Genomic DNA, 17,165 nt, shown 5'->3' with positions numbered 1-17,165 from the left:
GAGCCTTCACTTCAGACTCCTCTGTCAAGAGCCTACCACTCTCTGCTCGAACTGCAGTGCTCCGAGGGATGGGCTTGGATGAACGTAATGCGCGAATTCCCCTGTAAGCGGGACGAGAATCACCTGTCCACAGGTGATGCTCTACCCCCTCACAGATTCCTCGCACATAGGCCTCCTTGTCCACCCTCAGTGCACGTACAGTTTTACGCCTCAGCTCCCTGAACAGCTCAGCTCTGCCATTCAGCCTGGGCCTGCGACTCTGGTCAATGGTATCCAGTGTCCCTTGAGAGAGAAAATTCTTCTTTGCCCTGCGGTGAGCTCCAAGACATCCACCGGCAACATCAAGGACGGTGGTCTTGAAGGCGCTCCACAACTCTTCAGGACCCCCCAAAGCACCCAGACCCCCCCCAAGTGTCCACTCAGCCTGTTCGCAAACTCCTCAGCTACTCTCTCATCCCTGAGCTTGGCAACATCCAGCCTCGGCTGGGATGGTACCATTCTCCAGGATTTAAGGTGCAGCTTTAGAGTTGCTACAACAAGCCTGTGGTCAGTATTGAGGAACTGAGCACTCTGGTAGACCCTGCAGTTCTGGATCATCCTCCAACGACCGTCAATGAGGACATGGTCAATCTCCTTTGCCACACCGCCAGCGTTGGAATACCAAGTCCAGCGATGAGCTTGTGGGCGCTGAAACCATGAACCAGCCACCCTAATTCCATGACCTTGCAAAGTCAAGGAACTTAGTGCTATTCTGGTTCATAGTTCCTGACCCATGGGGACCAACACACACCTCATAACCATCCCTATCAGTTCCAGTCGATGCATTGAAATTCCCCAAGACTAGAAGTGTATCTCGTCTGGGGCACTGATCAACCACAGACTCGAGTGTGGCATAGAATGCATCCTTCACGGTGAGATCACTCGCCTCAGTCTGAGCATAAACAGAGACCAGGGAAATGACACCTAAGGAGTGACGAATCCTTAATCTCATAATACGCTCGTTGACCGGTGTTACCTCAATTATCATTGGGGTCAGCTTATTGGACACAGCTACAGCAACTCGTTGCGGATGGTAACCATCAGATCGACCAGACCAATAGTAGGTGTAACCACCCACCATTATCTCGCCGCAATCCGGTCTCCGAACCTCAGAGAGAGCTGCAATCCCGATGTCCAAACGCTTGAGCTCAGATGATAACAGAGACAGGTGATCATCCTCTCTTAGTGATAGGACATTCCAGGCACCCACCCGAAGGGACCGTCTCAGGTTAACCCAAGGAGACCACCGTCCGGTGGACGACACCTCAGCACCACTCCGACACACTCTCCCGCAATCTGACCCAGGGATGTTACCCTGTGGTTTCCCTCCTATCATCAAAGATTGGGGGTCCCGAAGGCTTTGCCCCAATCCCCTCATCCGGTGAGCTGCCCTGCGAAGGGAAGCTGCACAGGAGGTCCTCCCACGGAGTGGGTTTTCAAATTTTTTTGCGTTTTTGTGTTTTGCGGAATGAAGGGTTTTACGGTAGCCGGAGTGCAAATCCTGCCACCAACCTCCTAATAAGAAGTAACCCAACTGCAGGAGGACGTCTGCAGACACAGTTGGGCACTAGATATGGATGGCCGTTGGCTCACAAGGAGCTCCTCCGCCCTTTGACAGGTTTTGTTTTTAATCCTGCTGGGTGTCCATATCCAAACACCCCAAGACCAAACACCCCAAAACACCCCAAGGATGTGGTGCAGTTATGTATTGTGTATATCCATGCTTAGACAAGCCTGGGTGTAGATGCATTATCTGTAGAGTTCTATGTTTTGTTGACCCTTACCAATAAAGAAATCCTGGATATTGACATGTATCTAAGAAGATAACGTAGATGTAAAATGTGGTATGGTAGTTGGTGCTTTCATTGTGTTTTTGTCTTTCAGAATCTTCTCTCCTGCCGTGGTGATTTCGTCGGAACCATGCTGAAGCGTCACTTCCTGATGGACCCTACCCAACCCTCTAAATCCAAGCAATCCAAGCCACCCCAGCACTAACTGGGACATTTGTGTCCTCTGCCAAGTAGTAACACATGAATCTTTGCAGTGTCCTCTCAGATCAATGAAACAGCCCATTGATAGTGGCTATGCATCCCTGGCAGAAGACCTTCTCCGGTTCCACACCCTTCAGCACATGCCAATGGACCTCCACCTGGAGCAATTGGATGAAGGAAATGGCATAGAATCCACTCTGAAGGCACACGTGGCTCAGTGGCACAAGAAATGCCGGCTAAAATTCAACAATAAGGCGTTTGACGAGTAAAGTCTGGGAGAATTGACTCCAGAACAACGAAGTACCTCTTCTGTGCACACTCAATATGCTCACAGCCATCCACAGTCCACAGAGCCTACTTGTTTCTTCTGCAATGAGCCTGCTGGTTCTGTAGATTTACATAATGCATCAACCTACAACATCGACACAAATGTGCGAAAGTGTGCCCTTGAACTTGAGGACACTGTTCTTTTGGCCAAGCTTGCAGCAGGGGATATGATGGCCATTGAGGCCAAGTACCATCACCACTGTCTATGTTCACTGTACAACAGAGCCAGGCAGGCTGCACCCAAAGGCAATGGTGGAGATGATTCTTGCCTGCATGGCATAGCCTTTGCTGAGCTAGTGGCATACTTGGAAGACATGAACATTGATGAAGGCAGTGCTCCTGTGTTCAGACTGACAGACATCGCTCAGCTGTACAAGATCAGACTGGAGCAGCTTGGTCTGACTGTAGCAAAACGGATTCACACCACCAGACTGAAAAACCGACTGCTTACTATGCTTCCTGATCTGAGGGCACATTCACAGGGAAGAGACACAATTCTGAGTTTTGAGAAGGACATTGGACCAGCCTTCATGATGGCCTGTCATCATGACAGTGCTGCCATGCACTTAATGCAAGCAGCACAGGTGGTGCGCAAAGAGATCTTTGACTCAAGTTTCTCCTTTGATGGGTCGTTCCAGGCAAATTACCAGCAGGAGGCTGTGCCACCAGCCCTCTGGGCTCTAGTCAACATGATACTCGATGGGGCAAACATCGAGCATCAGACTCAGTTGGTACATCAGACTCAGCTGAGCATCAGACTCAGCTGGCAGCCGCATCGACCTTGTCTGGGATGTATACCTACCCGCCAGCCTGAAAGCCTCAACAAGACAGAAGAGGGGAAAGGGCACCAGGAAAAGAGTGGCTCCTTCTACTGTGATGCCAAAGAACTGGAAGGACTTCCTTCGATGCGATGATAACAAAACCGAATTGTTTGCTTTCCTGTCACGCGTAGTTGTTCATCTTCATCCAGCAGAGGGCAAGGAACTGTATGCAACAGATGGAAGTGGAGTCCTTTGCTCTCCGGCTGAGTCATACTTGGCCTGCCTTGCCCCATGTTCGCAGGAGGAGGCCGACACTCGTCTACTTCTGCATGTGGCATATGCTGTGCAAAAGGGGTGTAAGAAGGTGACCATACCTCCCGTTGATACTGATGTGGTAGTACTGGCTGTAGCTTCATTCAGCAAGACAGCTCCTAATGAGCTGTGGGTTGCCTTTGGTGTCGGGTCAAGCTTTCGTTCCATAGCTGTTCACGAAATGGTTGCCACAATGAATCCAACACAGTGTCTGACTCTCCCAGTCCTTCACGCTTTCACCGGGTGTGACACTGTATCACCAAACACTGTGTGTGTGACACTGTGTGATCTCAAAAGTATCACCAAACGAATGACCATTCCAAACTGAGTTGGAAATGACACCTTAAATGTTTTTTTACACTGTTTAGTTCCAAAATTAAACGCGTTTGAACAGTAGACCCGGTGGACTGGTGGCCATCTTGGATTTGACCTCTCACGGTCCTCAGAGGTCAAATCTGACTTCCCTCCACATCTGAAAATAAACCTTATGGTATTCACTAACTATGTCAGAAAATTCATGCTTTTCTCATAAAACGCACAATTATTGTGCTTATCCGCTGTATTACTAGAAAGATAATGTACATGCATCGAGAAATATCACGTGACCTCCCATTCCTTTTTTTTTGTATACATTGTTGAGGCTTGTATGAGAGTGAACACACAATGCACAATGATGTAAGGACAAAATGATTATATTATGGGGTCAAGAGGTCAAATGTCAAAGGTCCCATTCGGTACAAATTCTGGTTGTTCATTTATCTTCTATATACACTGTGAAGGCTCATTTGAGAGCTAACACACAGAACGTACAACAAGGGGGGCATGAGACAAGAGAGGTGGGAGAGTGAAAGACAAAACAGTGGGGAACAGAGACATTAGGAGATCTGTGGAAGGTGGAGGGATGGGGCGGGGTACACGGCGTATACAAGATGGACATTACAGGGACTTTCAGGAAAGAAAGCAGGGAACTTTAAGGAGGTGGGTTTGGTGGGCCAAGGAAGGACTTTGCACGATGGAGGATTCCCTGTTGGTGACTGGCTTTGGAGGCCAGGTTTTTTCTTTTTTCAAGAAGGAAATTCAAAATGTTCTACCAACTCACAAAACTGCTCATTGCACCCTGAAGCAAAGGAGTTTTCAAGCATTATAAACTTACAGGTATGATTGTTATGTTCCATTAGATTCATTAATCCATTAGATTCATTGGATTCATATAATCCAGAATTTTACCCAATCATATATCACAGATCTTATTAAAATCGAGCAGAAAGGTGTCATTAGATAGTGATACAAAGAAATTCACAAACTCATGGTAGTCATGTTTGGTGAAGGTGCACACTTAAATATTCTGTCATAACCAATTGGTAGTTGACTTTGAGTGTGGACACAAATCTGATGAAGATGACCCCCAAGTCAGCACAGCCAGCAAGTGTAATCTGTCCTAAGCTCAGGTTATAACATGAATGATGATCTCTGCGTTAAGATTGACAAAATAACCAGAGAACTTTGAACTCTTTTTAAGGTAGCATTTAAACACACATCGATGAAAACTTGTGCCTGGTCTCAGAAAAAACATGGATCCCCCTAAATATCAGCAGTCATTAACAGCAACAGCTAACATTATATCGTAAGATTCTTAAATTGTTCAAAAGCAACTTGCCTTTTCTACCTGGAAGGCTAATTTGACCGAAGGCAATCTCAGTGCATTACAAAAGCCTGGTGTTGGCTTAGCGGCTAAGGTGATCGGCCTTGGATCCCAGGGTCCTGAGTTTGAGCTCCGTTGGCTGCTGAATTAACACCAGGTGGGGTTGACTCAGTCTGTCATCCTGATGAGGTTCGTGAAATGAGTACCAGTGTACTGGTAGATGGGCACAGCATCAATGGCACAGCCACGCTTCCAAGAAATGATTGCTACCCAGCAGCCGAGCCGGCAGAACAGAACAGTACATTCCAAAACGTCTTTTGGCATCCAATACCAACTCCACATCTGGCTTACTGTCTTCCTCTAATATCATAGCCAATGTGTGGCACTGAACAGAACCCTTTCATATCCTCTCCTGTCAAGGCTGGAGTGAAGAGAGGACAATAGTCTGGGACCAGTCATATTCCTGATCTTCATAAATGATCTCTTTAGATCTCTGGAAAATCCTCTTTATCTATTTGCAGATGACTCCACCTTCTGCCATGGCATCCCTCATCCTTCTGACAGACAGGAATCAGCCTCTTCCCTCTCTTCAGACCTTGACAAAATCGGAAGATGGTCAAACACTTCGAATATGCTTTTCAATCCTAACAAATCTCACACTCACTATCCCTCTCCGAAAGGACTGTCTGACAAACCCTCCCATATACTTTCTAAAATCGAAACAATCCTCTTGAGAAGGTTCCATCATTCGAATTACTGGACCTCACTATCATCCATGAACTTTCTTGGGCAAACCACATTTCAACGTTGGTTTCCAAAGCCAGCAGCCAACTGAGCATTCTCCATACCAAGTCCTTCATTGGCGCACATGAACTCCAATCCACCTACAAGGCCTTCATCCGTAGCTTGATGGAGTACTGCTCTCCCCTCTGGGCTGGCACCCCTGCCTTACACCTTGCTCAGCTTGATGACTTGGAAAACAAGGCCTTCAAGATTATTGGAGTCTCCCACGATGAAGCCAAGTCTCTGGGGAACAATGCACCATCACAGACAGGTCGGTGGTCTCTCTGTCTTCTAGAACCTCCTTGCTGGTCTTCACCCTCTGCTATCTTTCCATCCTTTGATCCACCAGATTTCTGCAGGGCACACATGGTGCACCAGCAACCTCCTTCTGGTGAAACTCCCTAAATCCTGAACCAATGCTCACCTCCACTCATTCATTACTCTATACTCCTGCCTGTGGAACCAACTTCCACATTCTCTTCAATCTCATTCTTCCATTCAGGTCTTCAAGACAGCTGTTCACCATGATCTCAGATCGTCTCCATTCCAAAACCATGATCTTTTCTACCCTCGTTAAACGCTCTCCCCTCCCCCGAACCGAATCCCTCCTCCTTCCAAATATTCATATTTCCTTCCTGAGAGTTTCCTTCTGTATCCATCTTGTCCACCCCATGTATTCTGTCATGCCCCTCATAACTCCCACATCCATTGTCTGCCTCTACCTTGGCCTTCAACTCCTCTGCTGTTAGTGTTTGCCCCCTCTTTCAACTGTTCCTTTTGTCCTTTTGTGTCCTGATCTGTTCAGTGTACTAATTCTAGCTCTTCCACAAGCCCTACGTATCCAACTGAATTTATTGCTCTTGTGGTATTTGTTGATGAAATGTGGCTGAACCACTGGGTTCCTGAAACCAAATTTGAATACATTCAATGGAAGTACAAGGGATGATTACCACCCAAAATGTTCACATCAAACCCACAGGAAACAAGGTGAATACCTCAATTAATCCTGCCATTTGACGATATGCCTCAAAAAACTACAATCACACTGGAATATTGCACTCACCTTTTACAAAAATTGTGACAGGCCATAAAGGACAAATACCGAGGGATGGTGACCAAAGGTGTGGCGTGTGCTCCTCCTTCATGACAACAAGCCTGTGCCCAAGGCCCATATTGTGCCAACTGCCATTCATGACTGACTGAGAGCATGTGGATCATTCCCCAAACAGTCTCTGACTCTCTCTGACTCTCTCTCGCTCTCTCGCTCTCTCTCTCATGGCTGCTGGTTGCATCATTGGTTAGGGATGCGGCTATGCCGCTGATGCAGTGTCCCTATTACCAGTGCACTGGTCCTCATTTTGCTGACCTCAGAAGGATGACAGGCTAAGTCAACCCCACCTGGTATTAATTCAGCGGCCGATGGGGCTCAAACTCAGGATCCTAGGATCCCAAGTCAGCCACCCTGTCTGCTAAGCCAACACCAGGCTTCACCTGACCCCTCCCCCAAGTCACTATTATTTGTTTCTATATTTGAAATACCACCTGTGTGGCCACCAATGAGGAACTGAATGAAGGTATGCATGAAGGAGACATACATGAAAGAGCAATTTGAAATCTTATATTTTACTGACAAAGACAACTTGAAGGTGAAATGGAGTAAGTGCATTGAAGCGAATGGATGCAAAATTGAAAAATAAAAAAGTTGATGTTACTTGGGTTCTGAGAACATTTTAAACAAACCGACATTTGTGATTATCATTCATTTGCTCAAATATTTTTCAACAACTTGAATAATCGTTTTTCTTTACAAATAATCATCATCTGGTGTTTTAAATTGCCAACATTAAAGATTGCTAACACTTTGAGATGATAGAAATATAGTACTTGCATTCTTCCACTTACACATCATAAATGTAACAGAAGTCAGGCTCTTTTTGAGTGCCTTCAAAAGGTGAATGTGTGGATGTTGATCGTTAAGTTTCGGGAACTGCATGTTCCTGGCTGCCATGTTGATTGAGGTTCTGGAGGCTCCTGATTCATTATAATGGGCAGCACTGATTTGTAATTGAAGATGCATTCGCTCACTGTGTGTGAATCAAAAGTTACAACAACGCAGACAATGCACAATAATATTGTGCACAATATTGAATTGGGCCTGTAATTTATATTTCTATTCCTGATTCGGAGATAAGACTGCATAGTTGCTGATAATGACAACATGTAATGTCAGAAATCATACCCAGCAAATAAGAACTCTCGTTGTTAGTGTAGGGCGTAAATGCAATTGGTTGTTGTTGTACAGATTGTGGTGTATTAGACAAAGCAGTAGCAATAAAGCAATATTGCACTAGCTGTAACCAAACACATGGTGGCATTCAGACATCCATTTTAATTATTTTTTTAACTCGACAAAATCAGTTGTGTGAGTTGCAGCAAGACGATTTGTTGGCCAAAGATTCTTTCAGGTGGATGATATCAATATGACACATACTCACAAAAAATAATAATAATCACACCCGTGTCAGAAGGAAACAGTTCAGTTTGACATTTACAATATGAAATAGGCAAAGCCTAGAAACAAATGAAAGCCTGTAAACAATTACCCTTTAGAATTTCCCTTGAAAACCACCCTTAGAATCACCCTTTAGAATTACCCTTTAGAATCACCCTTTGGAATTTCCTTTTAGAGTTACTCTTTAAAATTACCCTTTGGATTCAACCTTTAGAATTACCCTTTAGAATTACCCTTTAGAATTACTCTTTAGAATTACTCTTTAGAATTACCCTTTAGAATTACTCTTTAGAATTCCCCTTTAGATTCAACCTTCAGAATTACCCTTTAGAATTCCCCTTTAGAATTCCCCTTTAGAATTACCCTTTAGAATTACCCTTTAGAATTACCCTTTAGAATTACCCTTTAGAATTACTTTTTAGAATTCCCCTAAAGAATTCCCCTTTAGAATTTCCCTATAGAATTTCCCTTTATAACCACCCTTAGAATCACCCTTTAGAATTACCCTTTGGAATTTCCTTTTAGAATTACTCTTTAAAATCACCCTTTCGATTCAACCTTTAGAATTACCCTTTAGAATTACTCTTTAGATTCAACCTTTAGAATTACTTTTTAGAATTCCCCTTAAGAATTACCCTTTAGAATTACTCTTTAGATTCAACCTTTATAATTACCCTTTAGAATTACCCTTTAGAATTACCCTTTAGAATACCCCCAAAGAATTCCCCTTTAGAATTTCCCTTTATAACCACCCTTAGAATCACCCTTTAGAATTACCCTTTAGAATTACCCTTTGGAATTCCCTTTTAGAATTACTCTTTAAAATCACCCTTTCGATTCAACCTTTAGAATTACTCTTTAGATTCAACCTTTAGAATTACTTTTTAGAATTCCCCTTAAGAATTCCCCTTTAGAATTTCCCTTTATAATTTCCCTTTAGAATTACTCTTTAGAATTACCCTTTAGATTCAACCTTTAGAATTACCCTTTACAATTACCCTTGAGAATTACCCTTTACACCCATTAGAACCCACAAGCATTACCTTTTAGAGCTCTTTAGAATCCACGAGAAGTACCCTTAACAACCCTTTCTAATTATGAGTGGGCTCGTTGGTCTATTGGACCAAATTTTCATTGGTCTTCAAGGTCTTACTGCACAACTGCCTGCTGTACTGCTTGAGCATGGGTTTGCCTTTCACCAAGTCTTGATTTGCTTGGGCAGGGTGGAGATTATACGTTCGTTATTATTCTTGCCAAATGATACTACTATTATTATTGTTGTTGATATTATTTGTATTAATTAATATGTTGTTTGTTATTATAATTTTTGTTATTTATTTTGTAAATAGAAGGCCATTCCGTGATGGAAGGACATATTAAGCTGCATTGTACACCTTAACTTGGCGTGCATTTAAAACATTGGAATTATTCTGGGTTCTTTGGAGTTAATTAGCCTAATCAACTCAGGAGATCATGATGATCATTTTGGTGTATCACATTCCACATCAGAACACTCCAGTAGAACTCCACAAAAACCATGACTGACACACACACACACACACACACACACACACACACACACACACACACACACACACACACACACACACACACACACACAATAGTGTGACCACTCCTTGGCTTTTTCGCAAGATCTTGGCTATTCGTTGTTCACCTTGGCGTCTCGGTTTTCTATGGGTTTTCTTGGCATATAGGTTTTCTATTATCATCGCTTTTCCGAAACCTTGTGAATTCTTGGCTTTTTTCATTGGCTCACATTGGCATTTATGAAAATGAGGAGTGGTCACACACACACACACACACACACACACACACACACACACACACACACACACACACACACACAAACACACACACACACACAAACACACACACACAACATTCAATTGAGATTACGTTGTTCCTTGATCATAAACTGACATCTGTAGACACAAGGACAGACAGACATAAGTAAATCAATTGCTTAACTCTGCTTTTCGCTTCGCATGCGCAGGGTAAAAATGTATGAGCCCACTACAACAAATTATTGAATAAATTAGAGAAAACTGCTGCAACACAGCTTAAGACAACAATGAAGACCTGAAAAGCACACCAGGCAAAGCAGAGGAGAGTGGAGGAAAAGTGCCACATATGGTCATACTTTTAAATCTTCATGATGGCATCCTGCTGCAGAGAAGAGTGATGCGTTTCTTTCTCCATTGTATGATCCAAAACACCACAATTACCTGCAAACATCCCAAACATTGAACATCAACTGAAGGATGCACAAAGCTCAACATTACAACACAGGTATCAGTCAAAGCGTTTCCATGTTTTTTTGCAACCCAGGTCAGCTCAGGGGTTTAAGAGCTTGACAGTAGTGCAACCACATCCTTGCTTTAAAGACACAACTTTAGACAAAGACACACAACAAACACACAACTAAAGATGGCTTTAGCCATCTCAGAGTTTGTTGTATTTAATCAGAGGTTATTGACAAGGAAGATCAATGCAAGAGGAGGCCATTAGGCTCATCAAGCCTGCACCATGGTTGCCAATCTATAGTTGTTTGAAAGTGCTATATCCATTTTAAATGATGAGTGTCAAACAAGGAAGTAGCAGGGAACATTTTATAATTCGCGTAGGGTGGGGGGATGGTGGAAAAAATGTATTTTGTGCTATGGCTAATAACCCCCCTTATCTGCAGCAGATTCAGTAAACCACTAATACCACGGCACATGTACAGGCGAAAATTCCAATCATTCCCCCCACCTCCCGGATTTTTTGTTTTTGTGCCCACATAATGGGCCTGGGTACTACCAATGTGTATGCAAACTTTGGTGGAGATCGGATCAGCCCTGTTTTTTTCGATGATTTTCAGATGTACACACACTATAGAGAATTGTCTTATTTCATCCAGTTGGATGTCAATTCAGTTTTATGGAAAAGTCCCTTGAAAGTACAGTCGTAAGCTATATTTACAAAGCAGTTTTAAGAGTAGCCAGTTACTTTCTTTTCAAAATAGCTTCCAAGTGTAGCAAACTACTTTTTAGGAGTAGCTTGTATCTTTAGATAGATACTTTTTCAAGGTAGCTTCCCGAAATGGTACAGCCAGAACAAATCTGTGACTTGCTTCAGGTACCATGTAAACCTGTACTAACCTGTTTCATGGTCTGATTGGTGGCAACTAAACTGACTCCCCCACCAGGTTTCCTAGTGAGGAGGTTATATAGATAATGGACACCCAGCAGGATGAAAAACAAAACCTGTCAGAAGGTGGAGGAGCTCCTTGTGAGCCAACGGCCATCCATATCTGGTGCCCAACTGCATCTGCGGACGTCCTCCTGTATTTGGGTTACCTTTTTCTAGGAGGCTGGTGGCAGGATTTGCACTCCGGCAACCATAAAACACTTCATTCCGCAAAACACATAAAATGCAAAGAAAACTGAAAATCTACTCAGTGGGAGTACCTCCTGTGCAGCTGTCCTGCAACGAGCAGCTCACCGGATTAGGAGATTGGGGAAAAGCCTTTGAAACCCCCGTTCTTTGATGATAGGAGGAAAATCACGAGGTAACCTTCCTGAGTTGGAATGCGGTTGCATGTGACGGAGTGGTGCTGAGGTTTCGTACACCAGACGACGTTCTCCTCGGGTTAATCTGAGGCAGTCCCTTTGGGTGGGGGCCTGGCATGTCATCTCCCGAAGAGAGGATGATCACCATCTTTGCTGTCACCTGAGTTCCAGCATTTCAACATTGGTATCGCAGCTCTCTCTGAGGTTGGGAGACCGGACAGGGGTGAGATCATCGTGGGTGGTTTTACACCTGCTCGTGGTCTGGTTGCTCTGATGGTTACCATGTCCAAGGAATTGCTGCAGCTGTTGTAAGAGCGACAGCTCTTACTGAAGCTGTGTCCAATAAGCTGACTCCAATGATATAATTGAGGTAACACCAGTCAACGAGCGAATTATGAGACTTAGGATTCGTCACTCCTTGGGTGTCATTCCCCTGGTCTCCTTTGGTCTCCTTGGATGTCATTTCCCTGGTCTCTGTATATGCTCCGAATGAGGCGAGTGATCTCACCGTGAAGGAGGCATTCTATGCCCTGCTCGAGTCTGTGGTTGATCAGTGTCCCAGGTGAGATACTCTTCTCGTCTTGAGTGATTTCAATGCATTGACTGGAACTGATAGGGATGGTTATAAGACGTGTGTTGGTCCCAATAGGTCTGGAACTCTGAACCAGAATAGCACTAATTTCCTTGATTTTGCAAGAAGTCATGGACTGTTGGTGGCTGGATCATGGTTTCAGCACCCACAGCCTCATTGCTGGACTTGGCATTCCAAGGCTGGTGGTGTGGCAAAGGAGATTGACCATGTGCTCTATGATGGTCGACTGAGGATGATTCAGAACTGCAGTGTCGACTGGAGTGGTCAGTTCCTCAATACCAACCACAGGCTTGTTGTGGGAACCCTGAAGTTGCAGGTTAAATCCAGGAGATTGGTACCATCCCAGCCAAGGCTGGTTGGCAAGCTCAAGGATAAGAGGGTCGCTGAGGAGTTTGCGAAGAGGCTGAGTGGAGATTTTGGGGAATCCTAAAGAGTTGTGGAGTGCCTTCAAGACTACCATCCTTGATCTTGCTGGTGGATGTCTTAGAACCCATCAGGTGAAGAATAACTTTTACAAGGTCAGGCTTAATGGCAGAGCTGAGCTATTCAGGGAGTTGAGGCGTAAAACTGTACATGCGCTGAGGGCATACAAGAAGCCCTATGTGCAAGGAATCTCTGAAGGTGTAGAGCATCACCTGTCGTTAAGTAATTCTCATCCTGCTTTCAGAGGAATTTTGTGCATTGCATTCCCCAAGCCCATCCCTTGGTGTACAGCAGTTTAAGTGGAGGGTTGGTGGGCTCTTCACTGAGGAGTCCAAAATGAAAGCCCGCTGTACTGGTTACTTTGAGTGGTTGTGCCAGGCTGATAGACCAGCTGTTGAGTTGGATGTCAGAGATGTAACTATCCCTACTGCTGACCCTCCAGTAAACTATGAACTACCTTTGTTTGTGGAAACACAGGCTGTGGTGAACCAGTTGAAAGGAGGTAAAGCTTCTGGGATCTGTGGCATCCATGCTGAACTTTTCAAGGCTGGTGGAAATGCTGTACTCATGTCGTTGCATACAGTTCTGTGATCTATTTGGAGCACAGGCATCATCCCAACTGACTGGAAGAGGGGCCTTGTTGTTCCTCTCTGGAAAGGGAAGGGTGATTGGCAGAACTGCACCAACTACAGAGGGGCGACGCTGCTCTCAGTGCTGGACAAGGAATTTGCTCAGATAATTCTTGATAGGGTTTACCACCATCTGCTTGAGCACCAGCATCCAGAGCAGTCAGGCTTTACACCAAAGAGGTCAACGATTGACCATATCCTTACTCTTCGGGTCCCCACCGAACGTAGATGAGACTTTCAGCAGGGGCTGTTTGCAGCCTCTGTTTATTTCCACAATACATTTGATTCATTGAATTGGAATGCTCTCTGGACGAATCTTGGTCTTCGTGAGGGGGCCACCAAAACATATTAATCTGATTTCTGAACTAAACTCTGGTACTGAGAGTGCTGCGAGATGTGGTGGTTCCATCGCCGACTTATTTCCAGTAGGTACTGGAGTTCATCAGGGGTGTGTGCTGGCCCCCACACTTTTCAGTGCTTGTATGGACTGGATTCTGGGGAGGATGTTGGAGAGATCAAGCTGTGGTGCATCGTTTGGGAAGGTCAAGATCTCTGACCTTGATTTCACAGATGATACAGTCGTCTTTGCAGAGACACTGGATATCCTTATAGGGGCCCTCTACGTACTGAATGAGGAGTCAGAGCCACTAGGATTATGGGTTTCCTGGGTCAAAACTGTGATCCAGGCTTTCAATGACATTCTGGATGCTGCTATTTTGGCTGTACCTGTTTGTGGTGAGGATATTGAGGTCAAGGAGAGATTCCCTTACCCTGGCAGTGATACTCATGCCACCGCATGCTGTGAGGAAAAGGTCGATAGACATCTGGGTCGGGCCTGGAGAGTCATTGATTCACTGGATTATGGAGTGTGGTGCTGTCATTACCTATGCAGGAGGATAAAAGTCTGAGTCTTTAAGTCCTTGGTCCTTCCAGTCTTGCTCTACAGATGTGGGACTCGGATTCTGACCAAGCATCTCAGATGGAGACTTAACTCATTTGGTACAAGGTCTCTTCGGATAATCCTTGGCTATCATTGGTCATACTTTGTGTCCAACAAGCGGTTGCTGAGAGAGACTTAGATGAGATTTGTTACCTGCATAGTCCGTGAGTGTCAGCTGTGGCTGTAAGGACATGTGGCTCATTTTCCTGACGCTAATCCTGCTCACCAGATTCTCTCAGCAAGGAAGCCTCGTGATTCGAGGAGGCCAACGGGATGACCACATGCCTTATGGTTGCAGCAGGTTGATCGGCATCTCAAGGAGATGGGATTGGGCCAGGAATATGCCTGGAGGATAGCCAGATGGAGGCCCCTGGAGTGCCAGCGTAAAGTGGACGCAGCAACGTGCTGCTCCCGCGCATGCTCCCATTCCTGACCTAACGTTCCATGAACACAGTCATAGTTGGTGACAGAATGAAGGAGAAGAGCTTGGACAGGCAATTCTTGTGGATGCACAGGTTGAAAGCATATGACTTAACCAAACTGAATGTTAAGTTGTATGTTATGGACCAGAATAGCATACTTTTGTCAGTCAAAGCTGAGTGACAGTTCTGAAGACTGTCTCTTATCAGGTTGCAGGACTGTATAGAGTGAGTGGAGTTGCAGTGAAGACCATTTTCAAAAGTAGCTGAGAGAATATTCACATACACCAGATTAAGAAGGGGTCTGAATGCTGCCCTTAGAAACACCGCAACTGTGAAAGGAAAGGTGGAGGAAAGAAATGCATCTTGAACAACACTTTGCTTTCAGGCAGGGAAGTAGTTGGTGAGTAATGCATGGAAGAAGAACTTTGACATTACTGCATTTGGAGATGGCCTGCGAAGAAAGGCTGGGTGCCAAATGGCAAGAGAAAATGTCCTCGCCTCTTTTTTGAGGATAAAGTAACATTGGATAAGCAAATTATGTTCATGGTGGAGTGTCCATGGCAAAAAGTCAAACTCTTGATTGGTGCTCAGAAAGTGGCAAAAGAGCAATGTTTTGAATACTTTACAATATCAACGTTTATCACCTTGCTGACTATGAGAAAAATGTTAACAGATCTGTAGTTTAGTCGGTTTGATTTTAACCCTGTTTGGTGAATTGAAATGATGTTAACAAACTGCCAAGCAGCTGGAAGGATGCCTTCTGTGAATGATGTATAAAGATGAGAGACAGTGGAACAACCAAATCAGCGAAACATGATGGAGGATCAAGCAATAATGTTGTCGCCAACAGTGGTGGAGAAGATCGTGAGACCGGTGAGGGATATTTCTCAAGGCGGCGTGGGGAGATTGAGACAGGAAAGCAAATGCATGATAAATGGAGGTAAGCCAGGGATGGGATATTATCAATGAGGGATCAGGGATATCAGTCTTCAAAGAAAATATTGAGTTTCGTTGCTTCATCTTAAATTGAACAGCATTCACGATGGGGTGAACACCAGAGATTCAGAACACAGGGTAGGAATAAACAGCAGATACAGAGTTGCTAAAATACCACAAAGACTTCGACAAAATATACATTTCAGTTGCAATTTGTATCAGCACCTGGTGTACTTCAAGGTAAACAAGTATCGTTTTTGAATGGTGCACAAAGTCTGAAAATGACTTTTGGTGGAATTTGCCTTTAAGGAAGAGAAGTGGCAGTGACTGCTTTGCAAACTTCAATGAACCATGGCTTGAGTAATAGGATAGATGGCTTTTGATTTTACAGTATAAACTGTCTGAGAAGAGTGTGCAAGAGGATGTGAAACCATTTCCTGTGGAACCATTATTTTTCTGTGAATCATTTTTCTGTGAAGAACCAGCAAAACTGTTTTCAGAAAATCGAAGCAAAAAGCATTGCAGCAGCAATTGCATTCGGCCAACTGTTTAATCTCTAATTCTTATGAAAGAATTAAAGAAATACATATATATTTATATATATATATATATATATATATATATATATATATATATATATATATATATATATATATAGATATATATATATATATATATATATATATATATATATATATATATATATATATATATATATATATATATATATATATATATATATATATATAAAATGACCGTTTTTACAGCCATTTTTCACTGCTGTGCAGGGGTTTGGCTTTTTCTTGAGGCAATGTTTTATAGCCGGATGCCCTTCCTGACGCCAACCCTGGTCGCCTCTTATGACACACAGGGATATGGTACACCTATTCTAAAGGCCCGGTCACACCTTGACGTTTTAGCCAGCGATGGCAACGTATTAAAATGTATGTAAAACGCTGGCTTACGTTGAACTTTTGATGTTTTTTTTTAAAGATTCGGACGTATTCATAGCGACTTGGTCTTATGTATAACGCATTGGTAACGGACACAGAACGTTTAGTTGTGTTATAGATAACTTATACCAACGAATGCTGAACCTGTTGTCGGCCTACACAAGCGATGCCCAACGATAGTCTAACTTAGGCATAGCGCGTTGCACGCATCGCCGACGATGTCGTGAAGTAGCCTATTAAAAGGCTGACGCACAACGATTCGAATCATAACTGCCGTAGAAATGGAAGTGTCAACATCGCGGTCACACCTTGGCGATCTTGCCAGCGTATG

At 44.0% G+C, this 17,165-nt stretch overlaps 2 protein-coding genes across 2 annotated transcripts in view; one reads left to right on the top strand and one right to left on the bottom strand.

Annotated features, from left to right (window-relative positions):
- LOC147014424 (protein CFDP2-like) overlaps positions 1-17,165 on the bottom strand; it is a 121,096-nt gene that overhangs the window by 84,042 nt on the left and 19,889 nt on the right. The window contains exon 2 of the mRNA XM_085852366.1: positions 10,529-10,613. The gene's annotated coding sequence lies outside the window, so the exon portion shown is untranslated. The remainder of the gene's footprint in view (positions 1-10,528; positions 10,614-17,165) is intronic.
- On the top strand, positions 2,291-10,896 carry LOC147014425 (uncharacterized). The gene is made up of 2 exons (XM_085850606.1): positions 2,291-3,092; positions 10,793-10,896. The coding sequence occupies exons 1-2, from the start codon at positions 2,525-2,527 to the stop codon at positions 10,894-10,896; spliced, it is 672 nt and encodes a 223-aa protein (XP_085706732.1). The 5' UTR covers positions 2,291-2,524.

The sequence above is a fragment of the Eptatretus burgeri genome, chromosome 13 (assembly GCF_056783735.1).
Source record: "Eptatretus burgeri isolate ZD-2024b chromosome 13, Ebu_testis_v1, whole genome shotgun sequence".
Classification (NCBI taxonomy): Eukaryota; Metazoa; Chordata; class Myxini; order Myxiniformes; family Myxinidae; genus Eptatretus; species Eptatretus burgeri.
The sequence above is the reverse complement of the archived record's forward strand: the minus strand, read 5'-3'. Positions and strand labels throughout refer to the sequence as shown.

Excerpts from the sequence above, each read along its gene's own strand:
- LOC147014425 (XM_085850606.1), top strand. The coding sequence starts at position 2,525 with ATGATGGCCATTGAGGCCAAGTACCATCACCACTGTCTATGTTCACTG. Across the intron at positions 3,093-10,792 it reads GCATCAGACTCAGTTGGTAC|ACACAACAAACACACAACTA; the intron begins ATCAGACTCAGC and ends TTAGACAAAGAC.